General features: G+C 48.2%; 1 protein-coding gene across 1 annotated transcript; it reads left to right on the forward strand.

The window, feature by feature from the left end:
* Positions 1-5,190: 5,190 nt before the first annotated feature.
* Positions 5,191-27,509, forward strand: LOC146058375 (interferon-induced GTP-binding protein Mx1-like). Its single transcript, XM_083170660.1, has 12 exons — positions 5,191-5,380; positions 9,447-9,584; positions 13,341-13,495; positions 16,569-16,707; positions 19,412-19,610; positions 20,891-20,969; positions 22,515-22,637; positions 24,026-24,170; positions 24,929-25,084; positions 26,284-26,360; positions 26,497-26,709; positions 27,252-27,509. The coding sequence occupies exons 1-12, from the start codon at positions 5,191-5,193 to the stop codon at positions 27,504-27,506; spliced, it is 1,869 nt and encodes a 622-aa protein (XP_083026786.1). The 3' UTR covers positions 27,507-27,509.

The following is a 27,509-nucleotide window of genomic DNA, read 5'->3' on the forward strand; positions in this document are numbered from 1 at the left end:
CTCCTCACAGAATCACAAGTGAAGTAATTAGCTCCACCTGTGGATCTTTTAAAATGTGTCAGTGAGTAATGAGTGCACCTGTGCAGCAGCTAGGTTGTCTGGAAAACGTGAACTGTTGGTAGCTCTCGAGGACTGGAGTTGGCTACCACTGACTTTGACAGTAAAGATGGGCCCCCTTCGGCTCTGGGTTCCATAGCAGCTGCACCCCTTGCACCTATGGTAGTTACACCCTTGGGTCCTGACATGTCTCTACTGTACACCATTCCAGGGGAGTTCTGATAAATAGCTTTTGTAGCCTTAGGTTCAATAACCTTGAATAAGAAGTCTCTTTTTCCTCTTTTACCTGCAGTTGAAAAATTGTAATCCTCTGGTGAAGGATCTGTCTTTAGGTATTTTACTACAGAGCTGCAGTTGCACAATAACGATCAATTATCTATCTGTCCCTCAGACTAGAAAGGTCATTAAATATACATTCCAGGGATAGACATGTTGCTGCCTGCCGATATCCGCTTCGATACTGCCGATAAGTCTATTGGTCTGTGTAATTACAACTCTGTGCAGTAGATAACAAATAAATCTTCCTGAGAAGCAGGGCCGCCAATAGGGGGGTGCTGTGGGTACAGCTATCCTGGGCCCCGGCCTCTGGAAGGGCCTGGAAAGCTCATTTTGCCCACCGCAACCCCACCAACTGCCTCCGCTGTGCTGCACTCAGTGCGCTGAGCTAAGCAGGTCCTGGAGCGCTGGCTAAGTCAACCCTAAGTCAATTAAAATGCTGCACCGGCTTTTGAGCCAATCAGAGCTCGCGTACTGGCACTCAATTAGAACTGCTGCCGGTACACGAGCACAAACTCACCAGCTGGTGCTGCATTTTAATTGGCCGTTGGCATCCTGAGTTGAACCTGCGCTCCGGAACCTCCGGGCTGCAGCTCAGCGGAAGAGGAGACGGGGGAGCAGGAGCCGGGTTACTATAAGTCAAGTGAGGAGGGGGGGCCTGGGGCCCGGACTGGAAATGAGTCCTGGTCCCCAAAATTTCTGATGGTAGCCCTGCTGAGAAGTAAGCTATTAATCACTCCTATAGGGATAATAAACCTTCAGCATCTCGTTAAATTATTAGGCTTTTAAATACAGAAGGTACAGTATAGGCAAGTCAGGCAGAAAAGTGACACATTACTTTTAGCTCTGGTCCCAGTTCATGACAATTACAGTATAGGATCAGGTCTCTCCGTTGCTTATTTTGGGTAGTGCTAAGATGCCCTGTGAGTCTTTTCCATACACTTTCCACTCAATCTAATGGGAGTCAGTCTGTTTCCCCAAGTAATTTTAACAATTCTACCTGCCTGCGCTTGTATGTGGCCACCTGTTGTTGCCCTGTGTGCTACCACGGCTTGTGTGAAGTCAGGCACAGTCTCCGCAGCAGGGCCTGACTGATAGAGATCCCTCTACCGGGTTGGTTAGTCCCGTGGTGTGCCTGGCCTCTGAAAGGCATCGCGTGGAGCACTCTTGAAGGGGCGTATCACATTCTACTTAAGGGGTGTATCTATCTCCACATATGGGTGTGGAGCTGTCACTCAGGTAGGGTTACCACTAGGCAGCCCAGTAACGTGTATATATTATATACAGTCACTGATATTACCACAGGACAGAGGACGGGGCCTAGTGTCCCCTTGTCAGTGTGGCCGTAGGCTGCCGCCCTTCTCCGTCCTGCTCTGCCAGCCCTGTGCCCGGGACTAGGTGAACCTGGCACACCGCTTCGGCTGCCTAGCCCCCTCCTCCCGAACCCTGGCCAAGGCAGCCTGAGCAGACTGTCACCCCCAGCCAGTAAGGATATGCCGGAGCTCTGTACCCACCGAGCGGGAGGCGAAGAGGACTCTGCACTCCCAGCTCTGCACACGGACGCCGCCACCTTCATGCTGACAGTAGAGAGACTCGCACGGCGCATGCGCATGGGGAAGCACAGGAGCGGGCTCGCCGCCTGACGGGGATAATAAGGCACAGTGGCCACTGCTGGTGGAGGTCTGTACTGCAGCAGCAGTCCATGGGAGAGAGAACTGCAGGGCACTAGATAGGGCCGGCGCGTCTCCTCCGGCAGCCTCTCTTACCCACCAAGAGGTGGTGCGGTTCCCGGACAATGTATAGTCCAGGAACACCACCCGCCCAGACACAGGGCTTAAATACCGGACTGTCCGGAGTTATCCTGGACAGGTGGTAACCCAACACTCAGGGGTGTGTCCTGCAGTGGCAGTTAAAACAAAAGTACAAATCGCAGTACTGGCTACACACTGATCTCTCAGCTACTGTGTTTGGGCGCTTGATCGCGTCGTCATCAAGCCCCCTAAAATGACGCGATTAAGACATTTTAGCCACACACCCTCATTGGGGACCAGCGGATAGCAGTATTTAAACACCGCAGTCGGGGGAGGACGCCGCAATTGGGTGGGAGCGGGGGTCCCTCAGAATACAGGAGGGTTGCCCACCTTTCCAGGGGGGCCGGGAGGGGGACCTGATTTTCGGGAGCATTCCGGGACGGGAGGCAACTCTGATGTAGTCACAAATAAAAATAACAGCTCAGAAATATTTAATGTTACTTGTTTACTTTGTTTTACTTTTTTTTTTGTACAATACAAAACTAAAACTTAAACACTGGGGAATTTTCACTTTTGGTCTTGAATTCTTAGAAGACAGAAAACGTCCCCGTCCCCTACTCCTCCCCCATTCCTCTAATCTATCTATAGCCAGGTGCAGTGTCTCTAGCTGTTACTGGACACAAGACGCTGCAGCATCACAAACCTGGACACCGAGCGCTCTATACACCTGACAGGTGAGATGGGAGAGGCTTTATCCCTGATCTTATATCTATACTGGCTCCAAATTATTATTCATTTATTTATTACCAGTTTCTCATATAGCGCACACATATTCCGCAGCGCTCTACAGAGAATATTTGAACATTCACATCAGTCCCTGCCCCAGTGGAGCTTACAATCTATATTCCCTACCACATGTACACGCACACACAGACATTCTAGGATTCATTTTATTGGGACCCAATTAACCTACCAGTATAATTTTGGATTGTGGGAGGAAACCGGAGCACCCAGAGGAAACCCATGCAAGTACGGGGAGAATATACAAACTCCACACAGTGCCTCAGTGCTGTGAGGCAGTAATGATAACCATTACACCATCCGTGCTGCCCCAAGGAGTAGCATACAGCTATGACACTCAAAGCAGGCTCATGTCCCACCGCCCCTTGTAATAGACCATGGGAACTAGAAGTCCCAGCATACCCTTATAGAACTGCCACTGCATGCTGTGACTTACAGTGCAACACATCCAGGGCCCTTCTCATTGTGCATAGGCCTTATCACCTGAACCTCTACAGAACACCCAGATTACCCTATCACCGTTGTGAATGACCCCGTGGCATGCACATCTGCGTTCCCCCATCACTAAAGTCTTCATGGTAGTAGGAGAGGCGTAATTCTGGGAGGCAATGGAGTCATCTGCTGCCGGGCTCCTGCTTCAAAAGGGGCACCTCCCATCCCCTGCCAGTTTGAAATGAATCAGTTCATTGAAAGCTGTCAATATCGCTTCTGTGGCTTACTCCCCCTCCTAGCAGGACAATAGATGTCACACACTCTTTATTATTTTTGCAAGAGTTACACCCTGTATTAGAACTAGAGATCCCTGAGATCCGTTGCCGTTACTTCAAAGTTAGATCTATATTGAAGTGTAAAAATAAAGCAGCCAGTATTTTCCCTGCACAGAAACAAAATTACTCACCCAAATCTAATTCTCTCTGCACATGTTACATCTGCCCCCCTGCAGTGCACATGGTTTTGTCCATCTAAGAAGTATTTTGTCAGAAAGAGTGAACCAAAATAAGGCCCATTGGCCGAAATATAGTGAACTGATTTCAACAGATTGACCGCCCTTGTCAGGGTACTAACAGCATCTCCTGCATGCCCCTGTCATTTTTTTTTAAATAAAATTCTCCACCACTATCATATAAATTGTATCAGCAAAACATGGGACTTGTTGGAATTTGCAGTTATTTGGCTCCCAACATAAATTGAGGACTAACTAATACATGTCTAACTTTTGTCAATGTCTAACTAATGCATGTCTAACTTTAGTCAATGTCTAACTAATACATGTCTAACTTTAGTCAATGTCTAACTAATGCATGTCTGACTTTTGTCAATGTCTAATACATGTCTAACTTTAGTCAATGTCTAATTAATGCATGTCTAACTTTTGTCAATGTCTAACTAATGCATGTCTAACTTTTGTCAATGTCTGACTAATACATGTCTAACTTATGTCAATGTCTAACTACTGCATGTCTAACTTTTGTCAATGTCTAACTAATGCATGTCTAACTTTTGTCAATGTCTAACTAAAGCATGTCTAACTTTTGTCAATGTCTGATTAATGCATATCTAACTTTTGTCAATGTCTGACTAATGCATGTCTAACTTTTGTCACTGCCTGACTAATGCATGTCTAACTTTTGTCAATTTCTGACTAATACATGTCTAACTTATGCCAATGTCTAACTACTGCATGTCTAACTTTTGTCAATGTCTAACTAATGCATGTCTAACTTTTGTCAATGTCTAACTAAAGCATGTCTAACTTTTGTCAATGTCTGATTAATGCATGTCTAACTATTGTCAATGTCTGACTAATGCATGTCTAACTTTTGTCAATGTCTGACTAATGCATGTCTAACTTTTGGTGTCTACTTATTGACTGTCTGACTAGACCGTGTTATCACTGCAATTACCTGGTTATTAGCGGCAGTGGAAAAGTGATATTAGATCTGTAGAAGGCCATTTTTCAGAGTTCCATGCCCTCTAGTGCTCAGACTGTACTGTGTGCAGCGGCAGCAGGGATAGCGGATGGGGCCACACGGGCCTTCTCATCTCTTAAAGTGCCTCTGGGCTGTAGCACAGTTCAAAATTAAAATAATGGAGCCACACCCACTGCAACCAACTGACCTTCGCAACTGACTCACTGGCAGTTGGTGTTGCCCCCCTATTTGACCTTTGAACTGTGCTGCAGCTCCGCCTCTGGAGCCATCACTGATTATTCATGTACACTGGACATAATCGTCCATTAGAATATGTAGGGCGGTTGCTATAGACCTAATGACGGCTTCTATAATTGATTATTTTTTCTCACAGGATGGCCAGCTGCTTGTATACCTGGCATGAGGAGGTGGTACGTCCATCTATTGATTTCATTGACTCGCTGAGGTCCCTGGGGGTGGATAGGGAAATATCCCTACCAGCGATCGCGGTCATCGGTGACCAGAGTTCAGGGAAAAGTTCTGTTCTGGAGGCTCTGTCTGGAGTCACCCTCCCCCGAGGCAGCGGTGAGTTTATATCCACTGGAGGCCACCTCAAAAAGTAAATTCAACAATTACAGCAGAGATAAATGTATCACCAAAGGGGGGTGGGACTGGCCCCGCCAATGTCACTGCTGGGGAAGCACTGTACATCTACGGCGGCGCTGGGCTTCCCCACACACACTGGCAGGGACAGGCAGCAGGGCTGTTCTAGAAGGGTGGGTGCTGCTACAGGGGCAGGGCGTAAACACTTCCTGACTACAGTACAGGATCGGGTGTCATAAACAGACCAACGAAGCGCTATACAGGTGCAAAGATGGAAAGACAGGCGGATGGGCAGATAGACAGAGAGCACCATATGGGTACATAATGTACAGATGATTGGCAGGTGGTATAAACAGATGGACAGAGGCATAGACAGACAGATGGACTGATGGTCATTCCCCTGGACAAGTAAATGGGGGACAGACAGATGGAGAGCCAGGCGCATGGTGGGGGATATTATTATGCCTCCGTCAGCCGCGAAGCGTCGTTACTGCAGATATCCATCCGGGAAGTGCCCAAAATGGGAATTTAGAATTGGAGGTATGGAAATAGGATTCCAACAGCCCTGTATCATATACTCCTAGGTAGCCATCATACTCCCAACATGCTCTCCTTTGTGTCTGGGGACATGTGTCCCTATACTTTAATTACTTCTCTGCAACTCACTACCTGCCACCTTTCCAGCCCCTTCATCCCTCTCACCCCCTGCTCTTCTCACTGCTTGCCCCCTTCCTCACCCCCTGCTCTTCTCACTGCTTGCCCCCTTCCTCACCCCCTGCTCTTCTCACTGCTTGCTCCCAACCTCACCCCCTGCTCTTCTCACTGCTTGCCCCCCATCTCAGCCCATGCCATTCTCACTGCTTGCTGCCCCCTCCTCACCCCCTGCTCTTCTCACTGCTTGCCCCCTCCTCACCCCCTGCTATTCGCACTGCTTGCCCCCTCCTCACCCCCTGCTCTTCTCACTGCTTGCCCCCCTCCTCACCCCCTGCTCTTCTCACTGCTTGCCCCCTACCTCACCCCCTACTCTTCTCACTGCTTGCCCCCTCCTCACCCCTGCTCTTCTCACTGCTTGCCCCCTACCTCACCCCCTACTCTTCTCACTACTTGCCCCCCTCCTCACCCCCTGATCTTCTCACTGCTTGCCCCCCATCTCAGCCCATGCTATTATCACTGCTTGTCCCCCCTCCTCACCCCCTGCTCTTCTCACTGCTTGCCCCTTCTCACCCCCTGCTCTTCTCACTGCTTGCCCCCCTACTCACCCGCTGCTCTTCTCACTGCTTGCCCCCACCCCACCCCCTGCTCTTCTCACTACTTGCCCCCCTCCTCACTCCCTGCTCTTCTCACTGCTTGCCTCCCTTCTCACCCCCTGCTCTTCTCACTGCTTGCCCCCCTTCTCCCCCCTGCTCTTCTCACTGCTTGCCCCCCTCCTCACCCCCTGCTCTTCTCACTGCTTGCCCCCCTCCTCACCCCCTGCTCTTCTCACTGCTTGCCCCCTCCTCACCCCCTAATCTTCTCACTGCTTGCCCCCCTCCTCACCCCCTGCTCTTCTCACTGCTTGCCCCCCTCCTCACCCCCTGCTCTTCTCACTGCTTGCCCCCTTCCTCACCTCCTGCTCCTGAATAACATCAATTTAATAAACCATTTGGTTAACGTTAATATCAATACATGAATTTAAATAGGTAAAATCAAACAAAGATATAGCATAGCATTTTATTGACTGCTAAATAAAAAAAAAAGGAACAAAGATTCAAAATAGTGCAGGGGACCCCGGGCCCCTCAAGACGCCGGGCCCCATAGCAGTTGCATCCCCTGCACCCTCTGTGGTTACGCCGATGACTATAGGATTCTATTTTTGGGGTAGGTAGGTGGTTAGTGGCCAGGATTGCCTTATACTACAGAAAACAATAAAGCACATTGACCTACATAGAAAAATGGACCCCGATAGTACAAAGAAAAAAAAACACTTTGGCCCCCACAGAAAGAAAAAAAAAGCCCTGACAGAAAAAAAACATTATTATTTATAAATAAATATTTATTCAACCAGTGCCAGATTAAGCCTACGGGGGGCCCGGGGTACTTTAGCCAGGGAGGCCCCCTTGCACTTGTCATTACTGGCCGCACACTGCATGGGAGAATATTACACTGTCAAAACACAGAGTAAAGGCAGTATAAATACATACCATATGAAAAGCCTGTGTTTGTCCCTCTGCACCTTACTCTGTAGGATACCTCACAGTCCTAGTGCTGCCTTTGATTAAAAACCGTCCCATGACTAAGATGCTGCTGCTGCTGTTCTTCATGGGCATGTAATGAGCTCCATCAATTAGAGCTCAGCACAAACCTCTCAGCCTCTGCCCTCTGGTTTAAAGTATCATGGGACTTAGTCAACTCCCGGTAATGCACTGCACACTTGTGCAATCAGTGTGCCTTGGCTCCCGATGCTCAGCACCATTAATCATTGTCACATTGGCAGATAGGTGAAGCTGCAGCACTTCCCTACTCCTATGCACAAAACCTTTAGCTAAAATAAAAAAAAAAATTTTTTTTAAATAAATGCCAACCACAGGGGCCCCTAGCTAGTGGGGGCCCAGGGGCACTGACCCCTTGTGCCTCCATTATAATCCGGCCCTGCATTCAACTTATACTCTATAGGTTTTAATCCCGTTATACAGAGATAACACATTACATTATTTATACATTAGATTCTGCAACTACCTGCTGAGAGGGATCCTCGGGGATCCCTCCCAGCACCTCTGTCGTAATTAGAGATATGCACAGACAGGCAACGGGTCATAAAACTCTTACCACAAGGGCTGCACTTTGTGATTTGTTACTTCCATAAAGCATAATCAACGGAGGAGGTGCTGGGGCCCTGGGCAGGGGGGGCTTCGGGGGGGTTTCCCTGTACCCCGTGGACCAGTTGAACCCTAAATAAAACACAATATACCTTGAAGTCTATTTCTTTCCATTTTCCCCTAACAAAAAGTTTACAATAACTAACTGCAAAATTAGCACTACAATAGAGAGTTGATGCAGCATCACCACCTGCTGGCCACAAGGCGCAATGCAGCAGCTAACTTTCAGCTGGGTTACAGTACACAATTTATTTATTTATAATTTTTTTTTTACAGTTACTTATATAGCGCCGCATATTCCGTTGCGCTTTACAATCGGAAACAACAGTGATTAAACAAACTGGGTAGATACAAAATGACATGGAGGTAGGAGGGCCCTGCTCGCAAGCTTGCAATCTATAGAATGGCCCTCATTCTGATCTGCTGGGTAAGCTGCAAAGCTCACAGCTTACTGAGCAGTTGTTGCGCCACCCAGCCGAATCGCCCCACCTCTTCTCATAGGCGATCATAAATGTTGTATTTTAGTAAGCTTGTTATTGCTTTTTCCACTAGACATAGGAAATTGTACCACTTAACTATATAAACATGCATACAGAAGGCCTAGAATTGTCTTGCTTTCACTATAAATCCACCTTATCATACTTGCCTACTTCCCGGAGAGAAGAGACTCTTTACAGCTTGCTGTCAATAAGCCCCACCCTAATTCCTGTAAATGCCGTTATTCGCAGCTCTTCGGGGATGGGGGTGGTACTAAATTACGCTATTTGCATCATTTTAGCACCGCCCCCTCCCCCAAGGAGCCTCGAATGGCAATATTTGACCGGAGAGGGAGGGGGTGCAGGGGTAGGTAAGTATGCAGCCGTCTATTGATGCTGCTACAAAGCCCTTCCCTGGTATAAAATCATGTTTGGACGTGGGAGGATTGTGATTTTCACTTTTAAAGTCTACAATGAGTATTTGTGCATCTTTGAACAACACCATCAGTCACGTCATTGTAACTTACATAAGCCTTATGGGAACGGGCTGCACACGCTGTATCGGACGCCTGTATCCTAGTGGTGGTGGTCGTTGCTGAGGCATCACATGCGAGGCTGAATGCGATAGCACGACTTGGTGTATGGGGGCCTTAATGTGAGAAATCAGGTTATGGAAGTAGGGGATCTGATCATGTAGACGCTCTTCTTGTTTTTCAGGGATTGTCACCCGATGTCCCCTAGAGCTTAAACTTGTACAGGCTACAAGTGGTGCAGAATGGAGAGGGAAAATCAGCTACTTGACAATCAGCCAGGAACTGGCGAGTCCCATGGTGGTGGAGACCGCAATCATGGAAGGTGAGTACAGATGGCTTGTATATGCGCACAGCCCCCATGGAACAGGTTTTTCCATCTAAGTCAGGGGCCCATACACGTTACTATTATAGTATCCAATATTGGATACAATATCGCATCTCATCGCATCTCGGTTTTGCGATGAGATGAGATGAGATCTAGTACAAAAAGTATGTGCAGCGATGAGATGCGATATTGTATTTCAATATTGGATACTATAATAGTAACGTGTATGGGCCCCTTAAGGCTTCCACAAATTTGGTCAAGAACTAGGCTGGAAGTGGACACCGCTGACGTCAGAGACTCACCTGAAAATGCCCGGGCACCCCTAAACGGCAGCTTTCTGTCAATCAAACTGCGGCTACTCTGAAAATTCTATCCGTACGGATATTTATTTGCTAATTGCTTCAGTGCATGCGCAGTGCAAACAAGTCGTTCGCTATTCGAATGGATGGCGAATTCTCTAATTATCATGGGGCCAATAGTTATCTTTGGGGTTTTTAATCTGACACCACCCATTAATGTATTCTTGCAGAAATGTGTATGTTCTAATCCAGGCATGTCCAACCTGCGGCCCTCCAGCTGTTGTGAAACTACACATCCCAGCATGCCTTGCCATAGAATTGCTATTAGGGAATGCAAAAACTATTGCAAGGCATGCTGGAATGTGTAGTTTCACAACAGCTGGAGGGCCGCAGGTTGGACATGCCTGTAATCTAATCAGTTATTTTGCCAGATGTTGGAAAAAGCACAACTTGTATTAGGCAGAAGGTGGGAAGCGCTCAATTTAGGGGACATTGTTCTTGGATAACCAGGGGCGGGGGCAGGTATAACTCTGTAGGAGCTACTGAGTGTAGGGTGGTCCCATCCTCCTGCGATGCCATCATCAAGACCCCTAGAAGATGAATGTGCTATCATTGCACCCCATCCCCTGACCCCCAACGCTAGGGCCTGCACAAAGATCCTGGGTTTTACCAACAGCAAGGAAAAGCGAGATAGTTGAGGTAGATATAGAGACTGAGAAGGGACAATTGTACTAATAATTAGGGGTGTAGGGAGTTCCACCACCTGTAACTGTAGGGGGAACTAGTTGCACCTCCAGCACAGCCCTGTGCAGTAATTCCAACACAAAGCCTGTCCCAGCGGCTTCCCTTTCTGGCACATCATATGGGAGGTCATGCCACCACCACCAATAAAGTGAAGAAGAACCACTAAGGAGAGCAGGCTCTGTGTATGCGGAAGATGAGAGGGGTCTGGAGGAACACCAAGAGGTGGGGAAGCTACTAGAAGGACACAGGGCATAAAACTGCTGGAGGAACATGAGCTGTGAGCTGCTGGAGTGACAGAGGCAGATATGTGTATAAGGGGCATTATGTGGGCATTATGTGAATAAGGAGCACTACTACTGTGGGCATTATGTGTTAGGGGCACTACTACTGTGGGCATTATGTGTATAAGGGGCATTACTACTGTGGGCATTATGTGAATAAGGAGCACTACTACTGTGGGCATTATGTGTTAGGGGCACTACTACTGTGGGCATTATGTGAATAAGGGGCACTACTACTGTGGGCATTATGTGTTAGGGGAACTATTACTGTGGGCATTATGTGTAAAAGGTACTAATGTGGGCATTATGTGTGTAAGCGGAACTACTACAGTGGGCATTATGTGTGTAAGCTGCACTACTACCATGGGCATGTGAAATGAGCGCTACTGAGTGATGTCATGTGAATAAGTGGTACTGCATGTGGTGTAATGTTAATATTATTGTGCTACTGTGGGATATCTCTTCCTTGTGAGACCACTGTCCCTTTATAATGTATGGGAGGCATGGCACAAATGTTTGCAGGGGGGCAATGCAGGGGGTGCTGAAAACATTGACACTTGCCCAGGCTCCACCTAATTGGGGGGGGGGGGGTACAGCACCCCCTGAGATCATGCAGTTTAATGGACAGAGCAGAGCTGCTGCACATACCCAGGGGGAGCAGCGTCTACTACCAGGTTTGCTGTGTGTGAATCTAAGCCACCTGCCAGTGCACTGGACCAGTGAGCAGCTGCGTTGTCTGGGGCACTCCCAGAAAATGCTGTGTTACGGCCCCCAAACGGCCGCAATGTTGATCACCATGTGTACAGGCAGTGTAGGCTAGCCTTCGCTAGATCCGTTCATACAGACAGCTTGAATATGCGCTAAGCATATTTACAGGCCTGAATCGGGCCCCATGTACCACTTATACATATTATGCACCACAATAGTAGGAATCCTTATAATATCTAGTACCACTTACATTATGCCACATGGAATGAGGTAAAATGGTACTTGTTTAGTTTCACGGCGCCCGATATATCGGATGCGATATCGGCCAATATATCGGCCAATCCGATGCGATTTTACCTGTTCATAACACCACTATCCACTACACAGGGAGTTGATATTATATAGTGTGGCAGTAATCCGCGTCCCCACGCAAGGCTCGCTGTGCTCGCCACACTTCGGGCTCGGTGGCTCGCTGCGCTCGCCACACTATATAAAATCAACTCCATGCATAGTGGATAGTGGGGTTATGAACAGGTAAAAAAATTGCATCGGATCATCCTATATATCGGCCGATATCGCATCCGATATATCGGGCACCGGGAAACTAAACAAGTACTGGTAAAATTTACTCAGAATGAGCCAAAATTCCCATTATGCCACACGGAATGAGTGAAAATTCAAAGGCATAGGAGCAGGGACACAGGGACAGTGAGAGTGATAGCAGGGACACAGGGACAGTGAGAGTGATAGCAAGGACACAAGGATAGTGAGAGTGATAGCATGGACACAGGGACAGGTTGAGTGACAACAGGGAGAGTGACAGTAGGTGACACAGGGACAGGGAGAGTGACTGCAGGGATAGCGTGAGTAAGAGCATGGACAGGGAGTGACAGAAGGTACAGGGAGAGTGACAATAGGGAAAACGGAGAGTAACAACAGGGACAGTAACATCTTGGAGAGGAACAGTTGGGTACACAAGTAGAGTGATAGCAGAGACAAGGAGAGTCACAGCAGGGACAAGGAGAGTCACAGCAAGGACACAGAGACAGTGACACCAGGGACAGAGATAGTGACAGCAGGGGCACATGGAGTTTGACAGCAGGGACAAAGGGAGAGTAACAGCAGGGACACAGGGAGAGTGACAATAGCAAGGACACATGGAGAGTGACAGCAGACCTACCATACTTGATGGGCATGGGGTACCAGCAGAAGTGGGGATCCCAGAAGGGTGTTGGCATCTGGCAGGCTCCAGCAGTGGTTATGAGGGCTCTAGGGGACAAGCAGTGACTGTGAGGGGACCAGGAGCATCCATCAAGCTCCCGCGGTGGCTGTGCGGAATCAAGGTGGCCAGTGGTGGCTGCAAGGGGACTAGGGGCCAGATGTATCAAGCTTCAAAAAGTGATACAATTGAGAGTGATAAACAGCCAGCCAATCAGCTCCTATCTGTTATTTTTCAAACCCAGTCTGTAACATGGCAGGTAGGAGCTGATTGGCTGGCTGTTTATCACTCTCCATTTTATCACTTTTTAAGCTTGATACATCTGGCCCTAGGGGTGCTCGGCGGGCTCCAGTGGCAGCTGTGAGGGGAACATCAGCTGCAAACCATGTGGACCACAGAGTTCTGTGGCCACTGCCCTCTCCTCCTGCTGCACAGCACATAGTTTAAGGGGATTCACAACCTACAGTATACAATAATGTTGTTTTATCCATTTCTTTTGCAGCTCAGGTGACAATAGCTGGTCCAGGTGAGGGAATCAGCTCTGATCTTATAAGCCTTGAGGTGATCTCTCCTGATGTTCCCAATCTTACGCTTATTGATCTCCCTGGAATTGCAAGAGTGGCAGTCGGAGGTCAGCCAAAGGACATTGGAAACCAGGTAAGATGCAGGAGAGTTGCCTTTGTGTTTTTATATTCATTCTCTAATTTTATAGTCAGAACTCACTAAATTTGTAGCTCTCTGTTGCATATACAGATATTGTAAGGGAGAAAGCAAAGGGGAGACAGCTATGAGCTGGGAACACAGGGAGTGTCAGGGAGAGAGCAGAAGTGAGGAAGCTATGAGCTGGGAACACGGGGAGTGTCATGTAGAGAGCAGAGGTGAGGTAGCTATGAGCTGGGTACACGGGGAGTGTCATGGAGAGAGCAGAGGTGAGGAGGCTATAAGATGGGAATAAAGATACTGTCAGGGAGAGAACAGAGGTGAGGCAGCTGGGAGCTGGGTATACAGGGACTATCAGGGAGAGAGCAGAGGTGAGGTTGCTTTAAGCTGGCAATACATGGAGTGTCAGGGAGAGAGCAGAGGCGAGGCAGCTAGAGCTGGGAATACAGGGACTGTAAGGGAGAGAGCAGAGGTGAGGCAGCTATGAGCTGGGAACATGGGGAATGTCATAGAGAGAGCGGAGGTGAGGCAGCTATGAGCTGGGAACACGGCGAGTGTCATGGAGAGAGCAGAGGTGAGGAAGCTATGAGCTGGGAACACAGGGAGTGTCAGGGAGAGAGCACAGGTGAGGCAGCTATGAGCTGGGTACATGGGGAGTGTCATGGAGAAAGCAGAGGTGAGGAGGCTATAAGCTGGGAATACAGGGACTGTTGTGTGGGCACCGGGTGACCGAGGGCAGCACCGTCGGAAGGGGACGCGCACGCACCTCGTGCGCGCGCGTCCCCTTCCGGCATACAGATGGCGGCGGGGCAGGGGATGGCGATGGCGACGCCATCGCCATCCCCTGCAAAGATGAATCCCGCTACATCTGTATGAGCTGGGAATACAAGGACTGTCAGGGAGAGAGCAGAGGTGAGGAGGCTCTGAGCTGGGAATACATGGAGTGTCAGGGAGAGAGGAGAGGTGAGGCAGCTATGAGCTGGGAATACAGAGAGTGTCAGGGATAGAGCAGAGGTGAGGCAGCTATGAGCTGGGAATACAGAGACTGTCAAGGAGATAGCAGAGGTGAGGCAGCTATGAGCTGGGAATAAAGGGCCTTATTCTGCTTGGTGTTTTTAGGGGAGCGGCCAAAATAATGAGGAAAACTGGGCGTAAACATGCGTACGCCACTCCCCTTTGTTGGTGTTTGTGACCATCCGTATGCGGATGTTTTGTGTGCGGACTTACGCTCACCGTCCGCGTACGGGAAACGTATGGTGAAACGGACCGTACGTCAGTTTCACCGCACCAAGCAGAATAACCCCCACAGAGAGTGTCAGGGAGAGAGCAGAGGTGAGGCAGCTATGAGCTGGGAATACAGAGTGCCAGGGAGAGAGCAGAGGAGAGGTGGCTGTGAACTGGGAATACAGTAAGTGTCAGGGAGAGAGCAGAGGGAGGCAGCTGTGTGCTGGGAATAAAGGGACTGTCAGGGAGAGAGCAAAGATGGGGTGGCTGACCTTTGAGTACAGTGAGTGTCAGGGAGAGAACAGAGGTGAGGCAGCTATGAGCTGGGAATACAGGGAGTGTCAGGGAGAGAGCAAAGGTAAGGCGGCTGGGAGCACAGGGACTGTCAGGGAGAGAGCAGGGGTGAGGCAGCTGTGAGCTGGGAATACAACGAGTGTCAGGGAGAGAGCAGAGGTGTGGGGGCTGTGAGATGGGAATACAGCGAGTGTCAGGGAGAGAGCAGAGGTGAGGAAGCTGTGAGCTGGGAATACAGCAAGTGTCAGGGAGAGAGCAGAGGTGTGGGGGCTGTGAGATGGGAATACAGCGAGTGTCAGGGAGAGAGCAGAGGTGTGGGGGCTGTGAGATGGGAATACAGCGAGTGTCAGGGAGAGAGCAGAGGTGAGGCAGCTGTGAGCTGGGAATACAGCAAGTGTCAGGGAGAGAGCAGAGGTGAGGCAGCTATGAGCTTAGAATAAAGCGAGTGTCAGGGAGTGTGAGGAGGCTGTGAGCTTGTAATTCGGGGACTGTCAGGGAGAGATCAGAGGCAGCTATGAAATAAGCCATTACCTCCCCAGCCATTTATCTCATTGCATGTCCATATCTAACATATTATGTATACACAACCGCCTCACCCCCTGTCCATATCTGCTCCTACCTCCAATCTATGTCTTCACGGCTCCATCTCTCTCCATATCCAGCAAGTTTGAAATATATCAGTGTCCCTGCAAACATTGCTTTTACTTTCTGTTATGACATCTATTATCACACAGGAATAGTTTTGGCCGTTGAGTGGCCTTTAGTGGTCATAGAGGTGAGGAGTAGTATATAATATAATACAAAGAGCAGGCCGGGCAGGGGGATTTCCAACTGCCCCCCTCCTTGAGAAACTGCTGGCTCAGGGCAGGATGCAGAGCAGGCTGGGCATGGGGGATTGGGGATTCCAAACTGCCCTCCTCCTCCCCCCCCTCTTCGTCAGGAAACTGCTGGCCCTGGGCAGCATACTGGACCATCCCCCAAAAAAAGGGACGGTCCTGCAAAAATAAGGACAGTTGGGTATGCATTTTCAGAAACACACCCTTACTTAAGAGCATAACTACCATAGGGGCAGTGGGTGTAGCTGCTATGGGGCCCAAAGCTGAAACTGGGCCTAGTATCCTTGTCTGTCTTATGTTTCTGTTTTAGTTATTTATCCCATAGATAAAAAATTGGGGCCCTTACATGTGCTGCTATGGTGCACCCAGATGGTTAGTTACACCCCCCTGCCCTTACTGTTCTTTGCCTAAGATAGATAGCCCTTACCGTCCCCGATCCAACGATTCCAGGGTCAGGCGGCCATAAGTGGTACAATCCATACAAGGCGGCCTTGTCATACATGCATGCACCAAGTTTCTTGACACGTGCAAAGTGTATATTGTGGAAGACTCAAGCTGGTGTATCTCCCTCAGCTTCAGATCTATAATATTAGAAAATAATCTAGCTGGTTCATAACATCACTCTTAGCAACATTTGGACACATAAATACTAGGTGGCCTGCATTTCTCTGTGCCTAGATCCTTTAGTATATCTGTATTATATATTACGTTTGCAGACTAAAGATCTCATCAGAACGTACATTGAGAGACAGGAAACCATCTGCTTGGTGGTGGTTCCATGTAACGTCGACATCGCTACCACTGAAGCCCTGGAGATGGCTCGTCAGGTGGATCCGAATGGGGAGAGAACTTTGGGTGAGTTCAAAGGTCATATCATTTAAGCTCCCGAAAAAAGATTGGGCAAAAATAAAATGTTGGGAGTGTCAGTGAAAATGCAGCCGTGCCCAAGCCTGTTAGGGGCGGGTGGGTGTCGGCTGCGATGACTGGTGTCCAGTGTAAAAATCATTGTATGGTGAGCGACCTCCCACGGGATTTCAAAATATTTGCTGTGGTGCGAACGGATGTGCACCCATACACACCCATTCCAAAAGTTAGCACATTGATTCGCACGGTGGGATTTCACTGGAGTGGAGAATTAACTGATCATTGGCCATGCAAACAGGTCTGAATCAGGCTCTTTAGCTCCATCCACTTTATCTTCTCCGAGGACATAGACTCCTAAATCTAGGAACTCTGCTACATCTTGGCTGGAATTGGTGGTGAACGCCAAGATAATATTGTTGTGGGTGAAATATTGTTTTTAAAAAAAGATTCACTTTTGATCACATAAATGTTCATACTGTTAAGATGTACTTTGTGTGTATATTCAATGCCCCAATATATAATTCGGCAATAGATAACTAGGCATAGCCTTGTGCAAATGTTGTGCCCATCGCCGTGCCTTGGATTTTTCTGTATACTTGACCTTCAGACCAGGAAAATTGTGATTGTGAATTAAATCTGGGCATACACTACTGCGATTTCTCACAGCAGTGTATGCCCAGCCGATGACCTTCCCAGGCGGCAGGATTGCATGCGATCCATCACATGTGGCCCCGCCAGGAGGAAGGTCCGAAGCCGGACTTAAGTCTGATGCACACAGGACCAAGCATCAGACCTGAGAGGACATCACACTCAGGGCCGTTTCTAGAGGCGGACAAGCAGTGCAGCCGCCCCGGGCGCCGCAAAGCTTGTCCGCCTCTGTTGAACAGCCGGGGCGCCCGGCAGCTCCCCCCACAACGTTGCGCCCCCTTCCTCTGCCTCTCCCCATCCGCCGCCCCAGCCACAGATGATTCCGTTTGGAGGGGAGAGGAGTGCAGCGCATAGTGCGTCTCTCTTTCCCTCATTGTGTCACTGGGCTGTTAGCCAATCAGAGCTTGCGGGCTGGCAGCCAATCAGGAGCCAGCCCGCGAGGTATGATTGGCTGACAGCCCAGTCACAATCTGGGACATAGTGAAGGGGAAGGAGAGACGCGCTATGCGCTCCCCTCCCCTCCCCTGGGAAGCAGCAGCGGCGGGGGGACTCAGACCTGGACTCTCCCCAGCAGCAGCAACGGTGAGTTGTGCTGCTGCTGCTGGGATATATTCTGGCACTGTGGGGACCTATAAGTCTGGCACTGAGGGGGGGCATATGTGTGGCACTGTGGGGGCATATGTGTGGCACTGTGGGGGCATAGCTGTCACTGGGGGGGGATATTAGTAAACGTCATCAGTTGTGCGGCAGTGGCACGTAGGGCATAATGTGTAATAGGCATTACGTTGTGGGAGTATTGTGTAATTGCCATCATGGTGTGCGGCGTAATATGTAATTGTCATCACAGTGTGTGGTGTAATGTGTAATTGTCATCACAGTGTGTGGTGTAATGTGTAATTGGCATCACGGTGTGTGGCGTAATGTGTAATTGTCATCACAGTGTGCTGCGTAATATGTAATTGTCATCACAGTGTGCGGCGTAAAGTGTAATTGGAATCACTGATAAAAAAGTGTATAATGATTTAAGTAGCCTGTTATTGTTTGGCCTTGATCTGTCAGGCGTACTAGGTCACTGTGTGGGCCTTTATATTTTTATGTCACTGTGGCCTTCAGCCCTCCAACTTAAGTGCGGGAGTACAATGACAATTCCTGCTGTATCCAATGTCTGGTCATGCAGGTTGCAAAAGTGAGATGTAAGGTAATCGTTTTCCTGCTAGACCACACCCATTAAATTAAGCCACACCCCTTTTTAAAAATAACCCACACCCCCTATTTCGGCGCGCGCAATTTCTTCTATGTCATTTTATGTATTTGGGGGGGGGGGGGGGGGGGGGGGGGGGGCGCATTTTTATTTCTTTGCCCTGGGAGCTAAATTGTCTAGAAACGGCCCTGATCACACTGACCTGATTTAGGCCAATTTATCGGCCTGCTCCGAAGGGAACTGGTGAAATTGGCTAATTCAGACGTGACCACATGGCAAATTGGTTCTCAAAATGGGCAAAACCATGCTGCACTGCAGGTGGGACAGATGTAACATGTGCAGAGAGAGTTAGGGGCATTGCATGTACGCAGCAGCGTTTGCAGGTTCCTTGTTTGGGATACTATTACTGACTCTCTACGTAGCTCACACAGAATGATACAATTGTAATTGTATCTCATCATATTGGCTCCGCCCCTTCCCCCGTGACCTGTGAATTGGGACAAATTCGGGAGGGGGGTTGATGGGTACTCAGAACTCCCTCTGTGCGCTAGTGCGGGGCTACCCTCCAATCACAGTTTTTCAAATCAAAATTCTCCAAACACCACAGTGTGTCAATCATTCTGAGACTGCCAGGGTCTGACAGTGATATCATTAGACCCATTTGGCACATGGAGGACCCCACACCATTGGGTTTGTACATTAACCAACGGTTTTGTGAACAAATCTGGATTAAGCAGTGGTTCTGCATCTTGTGCATATCCCGGAGCACATGGCTCTGTTCTCACCGTTGGCTGGTTGACGTACAGCCTTAGGAATCAATTTATCAATTGTTTATTTTTTTTGCAGGGATTCTAACTAAACCTGATATGATTGACTATGGCACGGAGGGGAGAATCGTTGAAATATTACAAAATGAAATTGTCCCCCTAAAGAAAGGCTACATGATAGTGAAGTGCCGGGGACAGCAGGAGATCCAGGACAAGCTCCCGCTGAGTAAAGCCATCGAAAAGGAGAAGAGATTTTTCGAAGATCATGAATATTTTTCGTAAGTTTCTAATTTATCTCTTAAAGGGCCATTTACCAGCAATAGGGACCCTGGGCTACTTATAGTACAATATATATTTACAAAAGTGCTCCGAATTGTCTGTCACGTGCATTTAAAACTCTGCGCCCACTTTTATCTTTGGAACTACCCCTTTTAAATGTGCATGTCTGTAGAAACACCACTAGATCCTGCCTATGTCCATCCTGTCATCAGAAATGGTGGGGCCCAGGACACACAAAATAGGCACGGCATGCTTCAGTGCTCCAACACAATGTGACATCACATGCTGTGATGTCAAATATAGGTGGAGTACCACAGGCCTGCAGAAACGATTCAGAGAAGGCTGATTAGTAGAGAATTGTTTGTGCATTGGTCTGATTTGGTTGTTCAGTCTCTCTGTCCGGGCTTGGGACTCTAGTTCTGGCATCCCTCCCCTTGATGGAGGCCCTGCCTATTATACCAAGCTTGGCCAACCTGTGGCTCTCCATCTGCTGGATGGGTCTGATTCAGGTTCATTCGCTTAGCAGTGGTTCTTTGCTGCTTAGCGAGCAGGTTAACGCCGATTTTTTTAGGCGTTCCCAAATAAAAGTCAGTATGGACTGTCTATTATTTTCCTCGGAAATATCCTAGAAAGGGGAAGGCGCTGGTGTCATGTGACGTCAGCTGCCCACCCCATGAAGGCTTCAATACGCCTGCGTTCGCATTGGATGCCCAGAATTATTCTGGGCACACCCACCATTTTTGTGGGCACGCCCAGGAAATGCTGGCCATCCCCATGCGACTGCCCCCTGCCCGCCCACTACCCGTCCAGATGTGTGTAAACACCTCGGCAACTGTTAAAGTCACTGAAGGCGTTCACACAGCGGCCCTGCACATGCGTATATTTGCCGATATGCATGCGCAGAGCCGCACCATCATGCCGAGACTGAATTTGGGTTTGAGAGAATGAACCTGAATCAGGCCCTAAGAGTCCCAGCATGCCCTGCCACATTTTTTTCGTTAGGGAATGCAAAAGTGGTGTCAGGGCAGGCTGGGATATGTAGTTTTAGAACAGCTGGAGAGCCACAGATTGGCCGGGACTGCCTTATAAAGCCAGACCTGCACTTACCGGAGCCGGTGTCAGCAGCCCGGCTACCTCATCATGCCATACACTGGAAAGATTTGAATGATTAAATACAATATTTGAGATAATATTTTGTCGCTTGTACAGCAAGTTTCAGTTATTGTTACCTCTCTAGTGGTAGATCTGGGATTTTAATTATTTTATTTTGTTGCTGCAGTGATTTTCTGACTCATAAAAAAGCGTCCGTCCCGTTTCTGGCGCAACGACTCACAACTGAACTCGTGGAGCACATCCGTGTAAGTTGGCCATCTTATGTTGTATTCATTACATTGTGACACGAAATCACAAACACTGGATAGAGATAAAGGGGAAAATTTACTAAGATAAATTCGTGAAAAAAAATCATATTTTCATACGTTTTTTGGGGGGGGGATGGGGGGGCGTATTCATATTTTTGGAATTTACTATGCCAAAAATAAGAATTTTTGTATTCGTATTGATGGGACATTCGTATTTGTATTAACAAATACGAATGATTACACCATCGATAGAATAAGACAGAAATCACCATTCAAAAGAATGGTGATTCCTGATTTTCTAAGGCGTGAAACGGCCGCGAATGGCCAGCCAAATACGGCAGGAAAATACTCTTCATTTTACTGTCGTATTTGGCTTTAGCCTGCATGGATCAGTCAGATCCGTGCAGGCTTCAGTGTTAAAAAAAATAGAAAAATAAACACAGAAGTAAATAAATAAAAAACGGCGTGGGGTCCTCCCCACAGCCGTAACCAGCTCCAGGCTGAAAGAGCCGGGCTGGTATTAAAAAATCAGGAAACCCGGAAAATAGGGGTTTCCCAATTTTTAAAACCAGCCCCAGGCTCCAGGTCCCAAAATACGGGGGACAAAATGACTAGAGGTCATGACTGTATTTTAAGAACCAGCCCCAGGCCAAACCATCCAGCAAGGTAATGTCACAGCCGGGGGACACATATTAGATAAGTTCCCGCGGCCAAAACATCACCCTACTGACCAGGTAGCCTGGCCGGGGACCCTGGGGGAGTGGGGACCCCCTAATAAAGGAGTCACCCCTCTACAGGACTTACTTGACCAGGCTGAAGCCTGGTCCTGTCCCTGGTGGCCCTGGAGCGGTGGCCACCGGGCTGATCTTTGGATGTATTAAAGTTTTATTTTTTTACACAAAGCCGGCACATACTGATAGTTACCTATCTTGATCCCGTCGGTAGGTCCCTCGAACCGGGGCTCCAGGGTCTGGGGCTCCATGGTCCAGGGTCCGGTGCCTTGGTTCCGGGGCTGGTCCGGGGCTCCAGGGCTGAAGAATACGGGGTCCAGGATCCGAAGAAATCCATAGGGGGACCTTTGGAAGGAAATCCAACTCATCAAGGTCCTCCAACGAAGATCATGTCCTCTTCTGTCCGAAGTAGTCCTGGTCTTCAGAAAATAACAAACGCCGGCGATTCCGGCCGGTACCCGAGATGGACTGAGGAGAGACGCAGAGATGTTTCATCTTCCGCGCCTCTCCTCCGAATGATTCTATTGGCCGCCTAGCGGCCAATCAGGAGCCGACTTTCTCGGCCGCTAGGAGGCCAATAGAGTAAAGTGATGCTGCAAAGTGGGAGCTTGCTTTACAGCAGGATACAGTAGGCCACAGCAGCAGGGAGACCTGATCCCTGGGTGGTAAGTATGATCACAGGGTAGAGGCTTCGGGGGTCATTCTGACAGTGAGGGGGTGCCGGTATTGGTGTATAGATGGCGATATAGGGCAGCGGTGCCCGTGCAGCTCATGGGGTGTGTTTCACTTTAACTTCTTCTTTCAATCTTAGAAAACCCTTCCGTCTCTAGAGAATCAGCTAAATCAGAAACTTCAGAAAGCAAAGGACGAGTATGTAAAGTGCGGACCCATTGTACCCGGGAACCAGCAAGACCTGTTTTCCTTCCTGATGGAGGTGAGTCAGTATTTGCTGCTAGAAAAACCACACAGCGCTAGATTTATCAGTGCTTGGACAGAGGTAACATGGAGAGAGATCCCTGGGGTACCCCAGGGATCTGTTCTTGGACCAGTGCTTTTTAATACTGTATCTTTATTGGTGATATTGCAAATGGAATTGAGGGTAAAATGTGCCTCTTTGCAGATGACACAAAGGTATGCAACAGGGTAGACACACCAGGAGGGGTAAAACAAATGATTGAGGATCTAGGTAGATTAGAGGAATAATCAAGAGCATGGCAACTAAAAAAAATGCAAAATCATGCACTTGGGTCTCAGAAATCCAAAGACTAAATATAGTATAAATGGCACGATAATGGAAACTACTGAGGAAGAGAGGGATCTAGGTGTCACTATTTCAGGGGACTTAAAAGCAGGTAGGCAATGTAACAAAGCAATGAAGAAGGCAAGTCAGATGCTTGGTTGCATAGGGAGAGGAATCAGCAGTAGAAAGAAATAAGTAATAATGCCATTGTATAGGTCATTGGTACGACCTCACCTAGAGTATTGTGTGCAGTTCTGGAGGCCATATCTCCAGAAGGATATAAATACATTAGAGACTGTACAAAGAATGGCAACTAAAATGGTGCATGGCCTACATCACAAAACGTACCAGGAAAGACTAAAAGATCTTAATATGTATACTTTAGAGCAGAGAAGGGAAAGGGGGGACATGATAGAAACTTTCAAATATATCAAGGGCTTTGACAAGGTACAGGTGGGAGACATTCTTCACAGGAAGAGGAGCAGCAGAACACGAGGACATGCGCTGACACTAGAGGGGGGAAGATTCAGGGGAAATCTGAGGAATAATTACTTCACAGAAAGAGTAGTAGATAGGTGGAATAGCCTCCCATCAGAGGTGGTAGACGCAAATACAGTAGTACAATATAAACATGCTTGGGATAGGCATATTGATACCCTTACACAGGAATAAGGATCAAATATGGTTTGAGGTAACATGTTTAAAAAAGGGGCAGCCTAGATGGGCCAAGTGGTTCTTATCTGCCGTCAAAAAAAAAAAAAAATCTAGATAAAGTACCAGTAAAAAGTACAGTAGACTCATTAAAAGCCTGGAAAATGTGATCTCATACTGTACCTCGTATCTTCTCCCAAGTGCTAGGAGGGACAAAATTAGTGGGCGTGGTCTCGTGGCTCGGGGGCATGACCATGATCATTCCGCTTCCACAAGGACACCCCCCCCCCCCCACCCTCATGTAAGTCCCTGAGGAGTCATGTCCAGCGCTCTATGAGCTGCTGGCACGCCCTCTGTCCCTCTCTGCCGGCGTATAGATGCTGTGCGCATGTGTTTTCTAATACATTTTATTGTGTCCTATCCTACTGCAGATAATACAACAATTTAACAATGACGTTGCCTGTGTCACAAAAGGGGAGAAATCTGAAGATTCAAAAGAAAACCTCAAACTTTATGCAAAACTTCGGGATTTCTACAGTAAATGGCAGATTACTATGGACACCTGCTACTCTGCGTGTAAGATCCAGATGACCTCTAGTGGTGATATGTGTAATTGCTCCGCTAATTCATGATTTATATGTACCGTATGCACTTGTATACTGCCCCCCCCCCCCCAGTCTTTTTAGTGTACGTAGATCTAGCTTTACGTGGGTGGGCCAATTAATACCCCGCCCACATTGTAGCTCCACCCACAATATCCACATTGAGAGGTGCTAAAATCTAAACTTGCTTACCTAAAACTTAGGCTCATGTCAATAGATAGATCTACACATAGGCCCTTATTCTGGTTGACTCACAAGGCTGCAAAATTCACAGCCTTGCGAGTCCCCCAGACTCCGCCCGCACGGCTGACCTCCCCCCTCCCCCGCACCGCTGCAATTGGATGATTTGCATAATCATCTATTTGCAGCCTCGGGTGTGGGGGATAAATCCCCGTAGTCCCCCGGCCCGACGCCCCCTGACCAAAGCGATGTGGCCCATAAATCGGCCCCCGTGTGAACGCCCGGGGGACCGATTGAATCAGAATCACCCCTGAACTGCACATATATGTATTGGAAACAGACTGCCTTAATTGTTTTACAGGAGGCAGCCAGCACCTCGCTCGGCTGACATGCACTGTGACATCACCGGTCACTCAGTGCAGTGGGGAGGCGGGGTGTGGTGCCGCAGATCAGATCTGTGAGAAACTACCAGCCCTATAGCGGACGCGGTGTCAACATGTTAGAAACACTACAACATCTCCGTTATACCCTCTGCTTTCTAATCTGTTTTAGCCAACCTCAACCCAAATGACGTTGAGGAATTTGTGAAGTCGCAGCGTGGGAGGGAACTTCCTGGGTTCATCGATTATAAGACGTTTGAAGCAATCGTGAAAAAGAACATTGGTAGCATGCAGGATCCTGCCATGAAACTGGTGAAAGCTGTGACAGGTGAGGATGTCCGGGCATATTACATGATCTAAACCTCCTGTATCTCTATATATTTAGCCAGATCTGTCACTCATCCCCTCTGTGTATAATGCTGGGCAGGGTTACAAGAGTGATTGACAGTGTTATACACATATAGTTTCTGCCTTAGCCCCCCCCCCCCCTCCCCAGCGTTATACACAAACCCGCCCCGCCAAGGGAAAAGACCAGCGTTATACACATCCCCACCCCCTTGACATTACCTCCCCCCGCCCAGCCAGGGCTACAGTACACGCCCACCATTACTCCACAGCCACCATTACTTGCAGCAGCAAAGCCCCCCCCCCCCTCCGAGTGGGTCTGCCCGCACACACACACCCAGCGAGCGGGTCTGCCCGCACACACACACACCCCCCGCCAGTGGGTCTGCCCGCTGCTCTAGGGGGGGGGGGGGGGTGCAGCCAGACTCCCTGCTCCAGGGGTGGGGGGGTGTGGCCTTAGCCCCATACGGCGGTGTGAAGAGCGCCCCGGAGGGCGCGATGAATCACCTAGTACTATATAAGTAGCTATTGCTGTCAAATATCATTGCGCTACTTCTGTGCATATATGCTGGGCACTAGGACCCAGGAAAGTCTGTCCTTCAATCTGATGTACTGCTGCTTTTCACTAGTGATTACCTGCATGCAGATGATTCCGCATGCTGTACCACTAGCTTCTGGTTGGTCAGCTGTATAACTATAGAACCCTACTATTCTGAAGCTTTGATATATCAATAATTTGCATACAACAGTGAGTACGACTATACCTGTAATACTTTATTAGCCAACAACGCTATCAAAGCATATCATTAAATCCTTATGTGATATATACATGTCACTTATTTTGGTTATGCATGGGTATGCCATACATTAATTGGGGGTCTACGTTCTAGGAGTTAAAAATTGACATTCTAAAAACTTTTTAAAAAAACCACCATGTCAACATTATCATGACGCCTGTGTTGACATCTTTGTTATGTTGACCTTCTACAAGTCGACCTTCTGGGGTCCACCTAGACACTGTCAAGCTTTTTACCTAAAAAACATCACTTATTACAAACATGACCTTTTGTATTCTACCTTGGTGGCATCCCATTGCCCCATAAATGACGTCGGCCTGAAATGACCTCAATCGGAATATTCCTGTTCTGTTTGGTTTAATGAGAACCATTGTACTTTTTTCAGGCACTGTACAAAAAGCTTTCTGTGACATTGCAAGTTCACGCTTTCAGAACTTTGGTAATCTCTGCAGACTTACTAAGGTAAGTACGGCTATTGCTCTTGGCGTAGTTGTAGTTTATATCTGTCTGCCTGGTGCATATGGGGCACGTATTCGAGTGGAAGGAGCTCCTGCTGTAGTTTTTATCTGGGTTTTTCCTCTTTTTTTTTGGCTTCTAGAGTACAATTGAAAAGATCAAAAAAATCCAAGAAGAAACTGCAGACGGTGTCATCAAGACTCAGTTCTTGATGGAAGAGATAGTCTTCTGCCAAGACAAGAGTTACTTGGAGAACATCAATCAGAATTGGGTCCCTTCTCAACCAGCGTCATACAATGACCTTTTTCTGTCCTCCGGAAATGTGTTGACCAATTGTCTAGCGACTTATTTAAAAGTAAGTTTGGAGAGGGAGGGGAGTGGATAGATTGGGACAGTCTTCATTTATAAACTGCTGTTCATATCCGGACATCGGGACAACCAGATGTCAATTGTCAAGCAGGGGCCATGTTTGGAGTAGATTTTTAGAAAAGGTCCAGACCTGTTAGAATTATGATGGAGAAGCTGAGACAGCTTGTGGCCATGACCTACACAGTGGGTGACCCACATTCATGGACCTTCACTGTCAATTTGACACCTGTGTGCTTAAGGAGAGGTCCTCCCCCCCATCGTACTGCAGAGCAGTTTTGGGCCATTGTGTCTTTCCTGGCCAAATCGGAATGACATATTATCGGCCATCCTGTGCGGCCAACCAGACAATACTGTAGCACCGCCGTTCGGTGTAATGCAGGATCTGCTATTTCCAGTAATATCAGATATTTGGTTTATTGAAGAACGTACAGTAAGAGGTTTACAAAAATATTGTCCACCTGGTCCGTATTGCCCATTGTAGAATCCACCTAATGGTCATCAGTCACCAGAGTTGTGTTTGTCCAACAGGGAGCAGCTGACCGCCTCTCCAATCAGATCCCCAGGATTATCCAGTTTTACATTTTAAAACAATATGCAGAACTTCTAAAGAAGGAGATGGTGAAGATTCTGCAGGAGAGAGACCAGCACGAGTGGTTCCTAGAGGAGGAGGAAGATCTCTGCAGCACCAGGACATTCCTGAGTCAAAAGATTGAGCGATTGTCTGATGCAAGTACCCGTCTGTACAGTTTTCTGGGCTCCACAGAGGATATCTATACAGGTTAGGCT

Source organism: Crinia signifera, chromosome 2 (assembly GCF_055691185.1).
Source record: "Crinia signifera chromosome 2, ASM5569118v1, whole genome shotgun sequence".
NCBI lineage: Eukaryota > Metazoa > Chordata > Amphibia > Anura > Myobatrachidae > Crinia > Crinia signifera.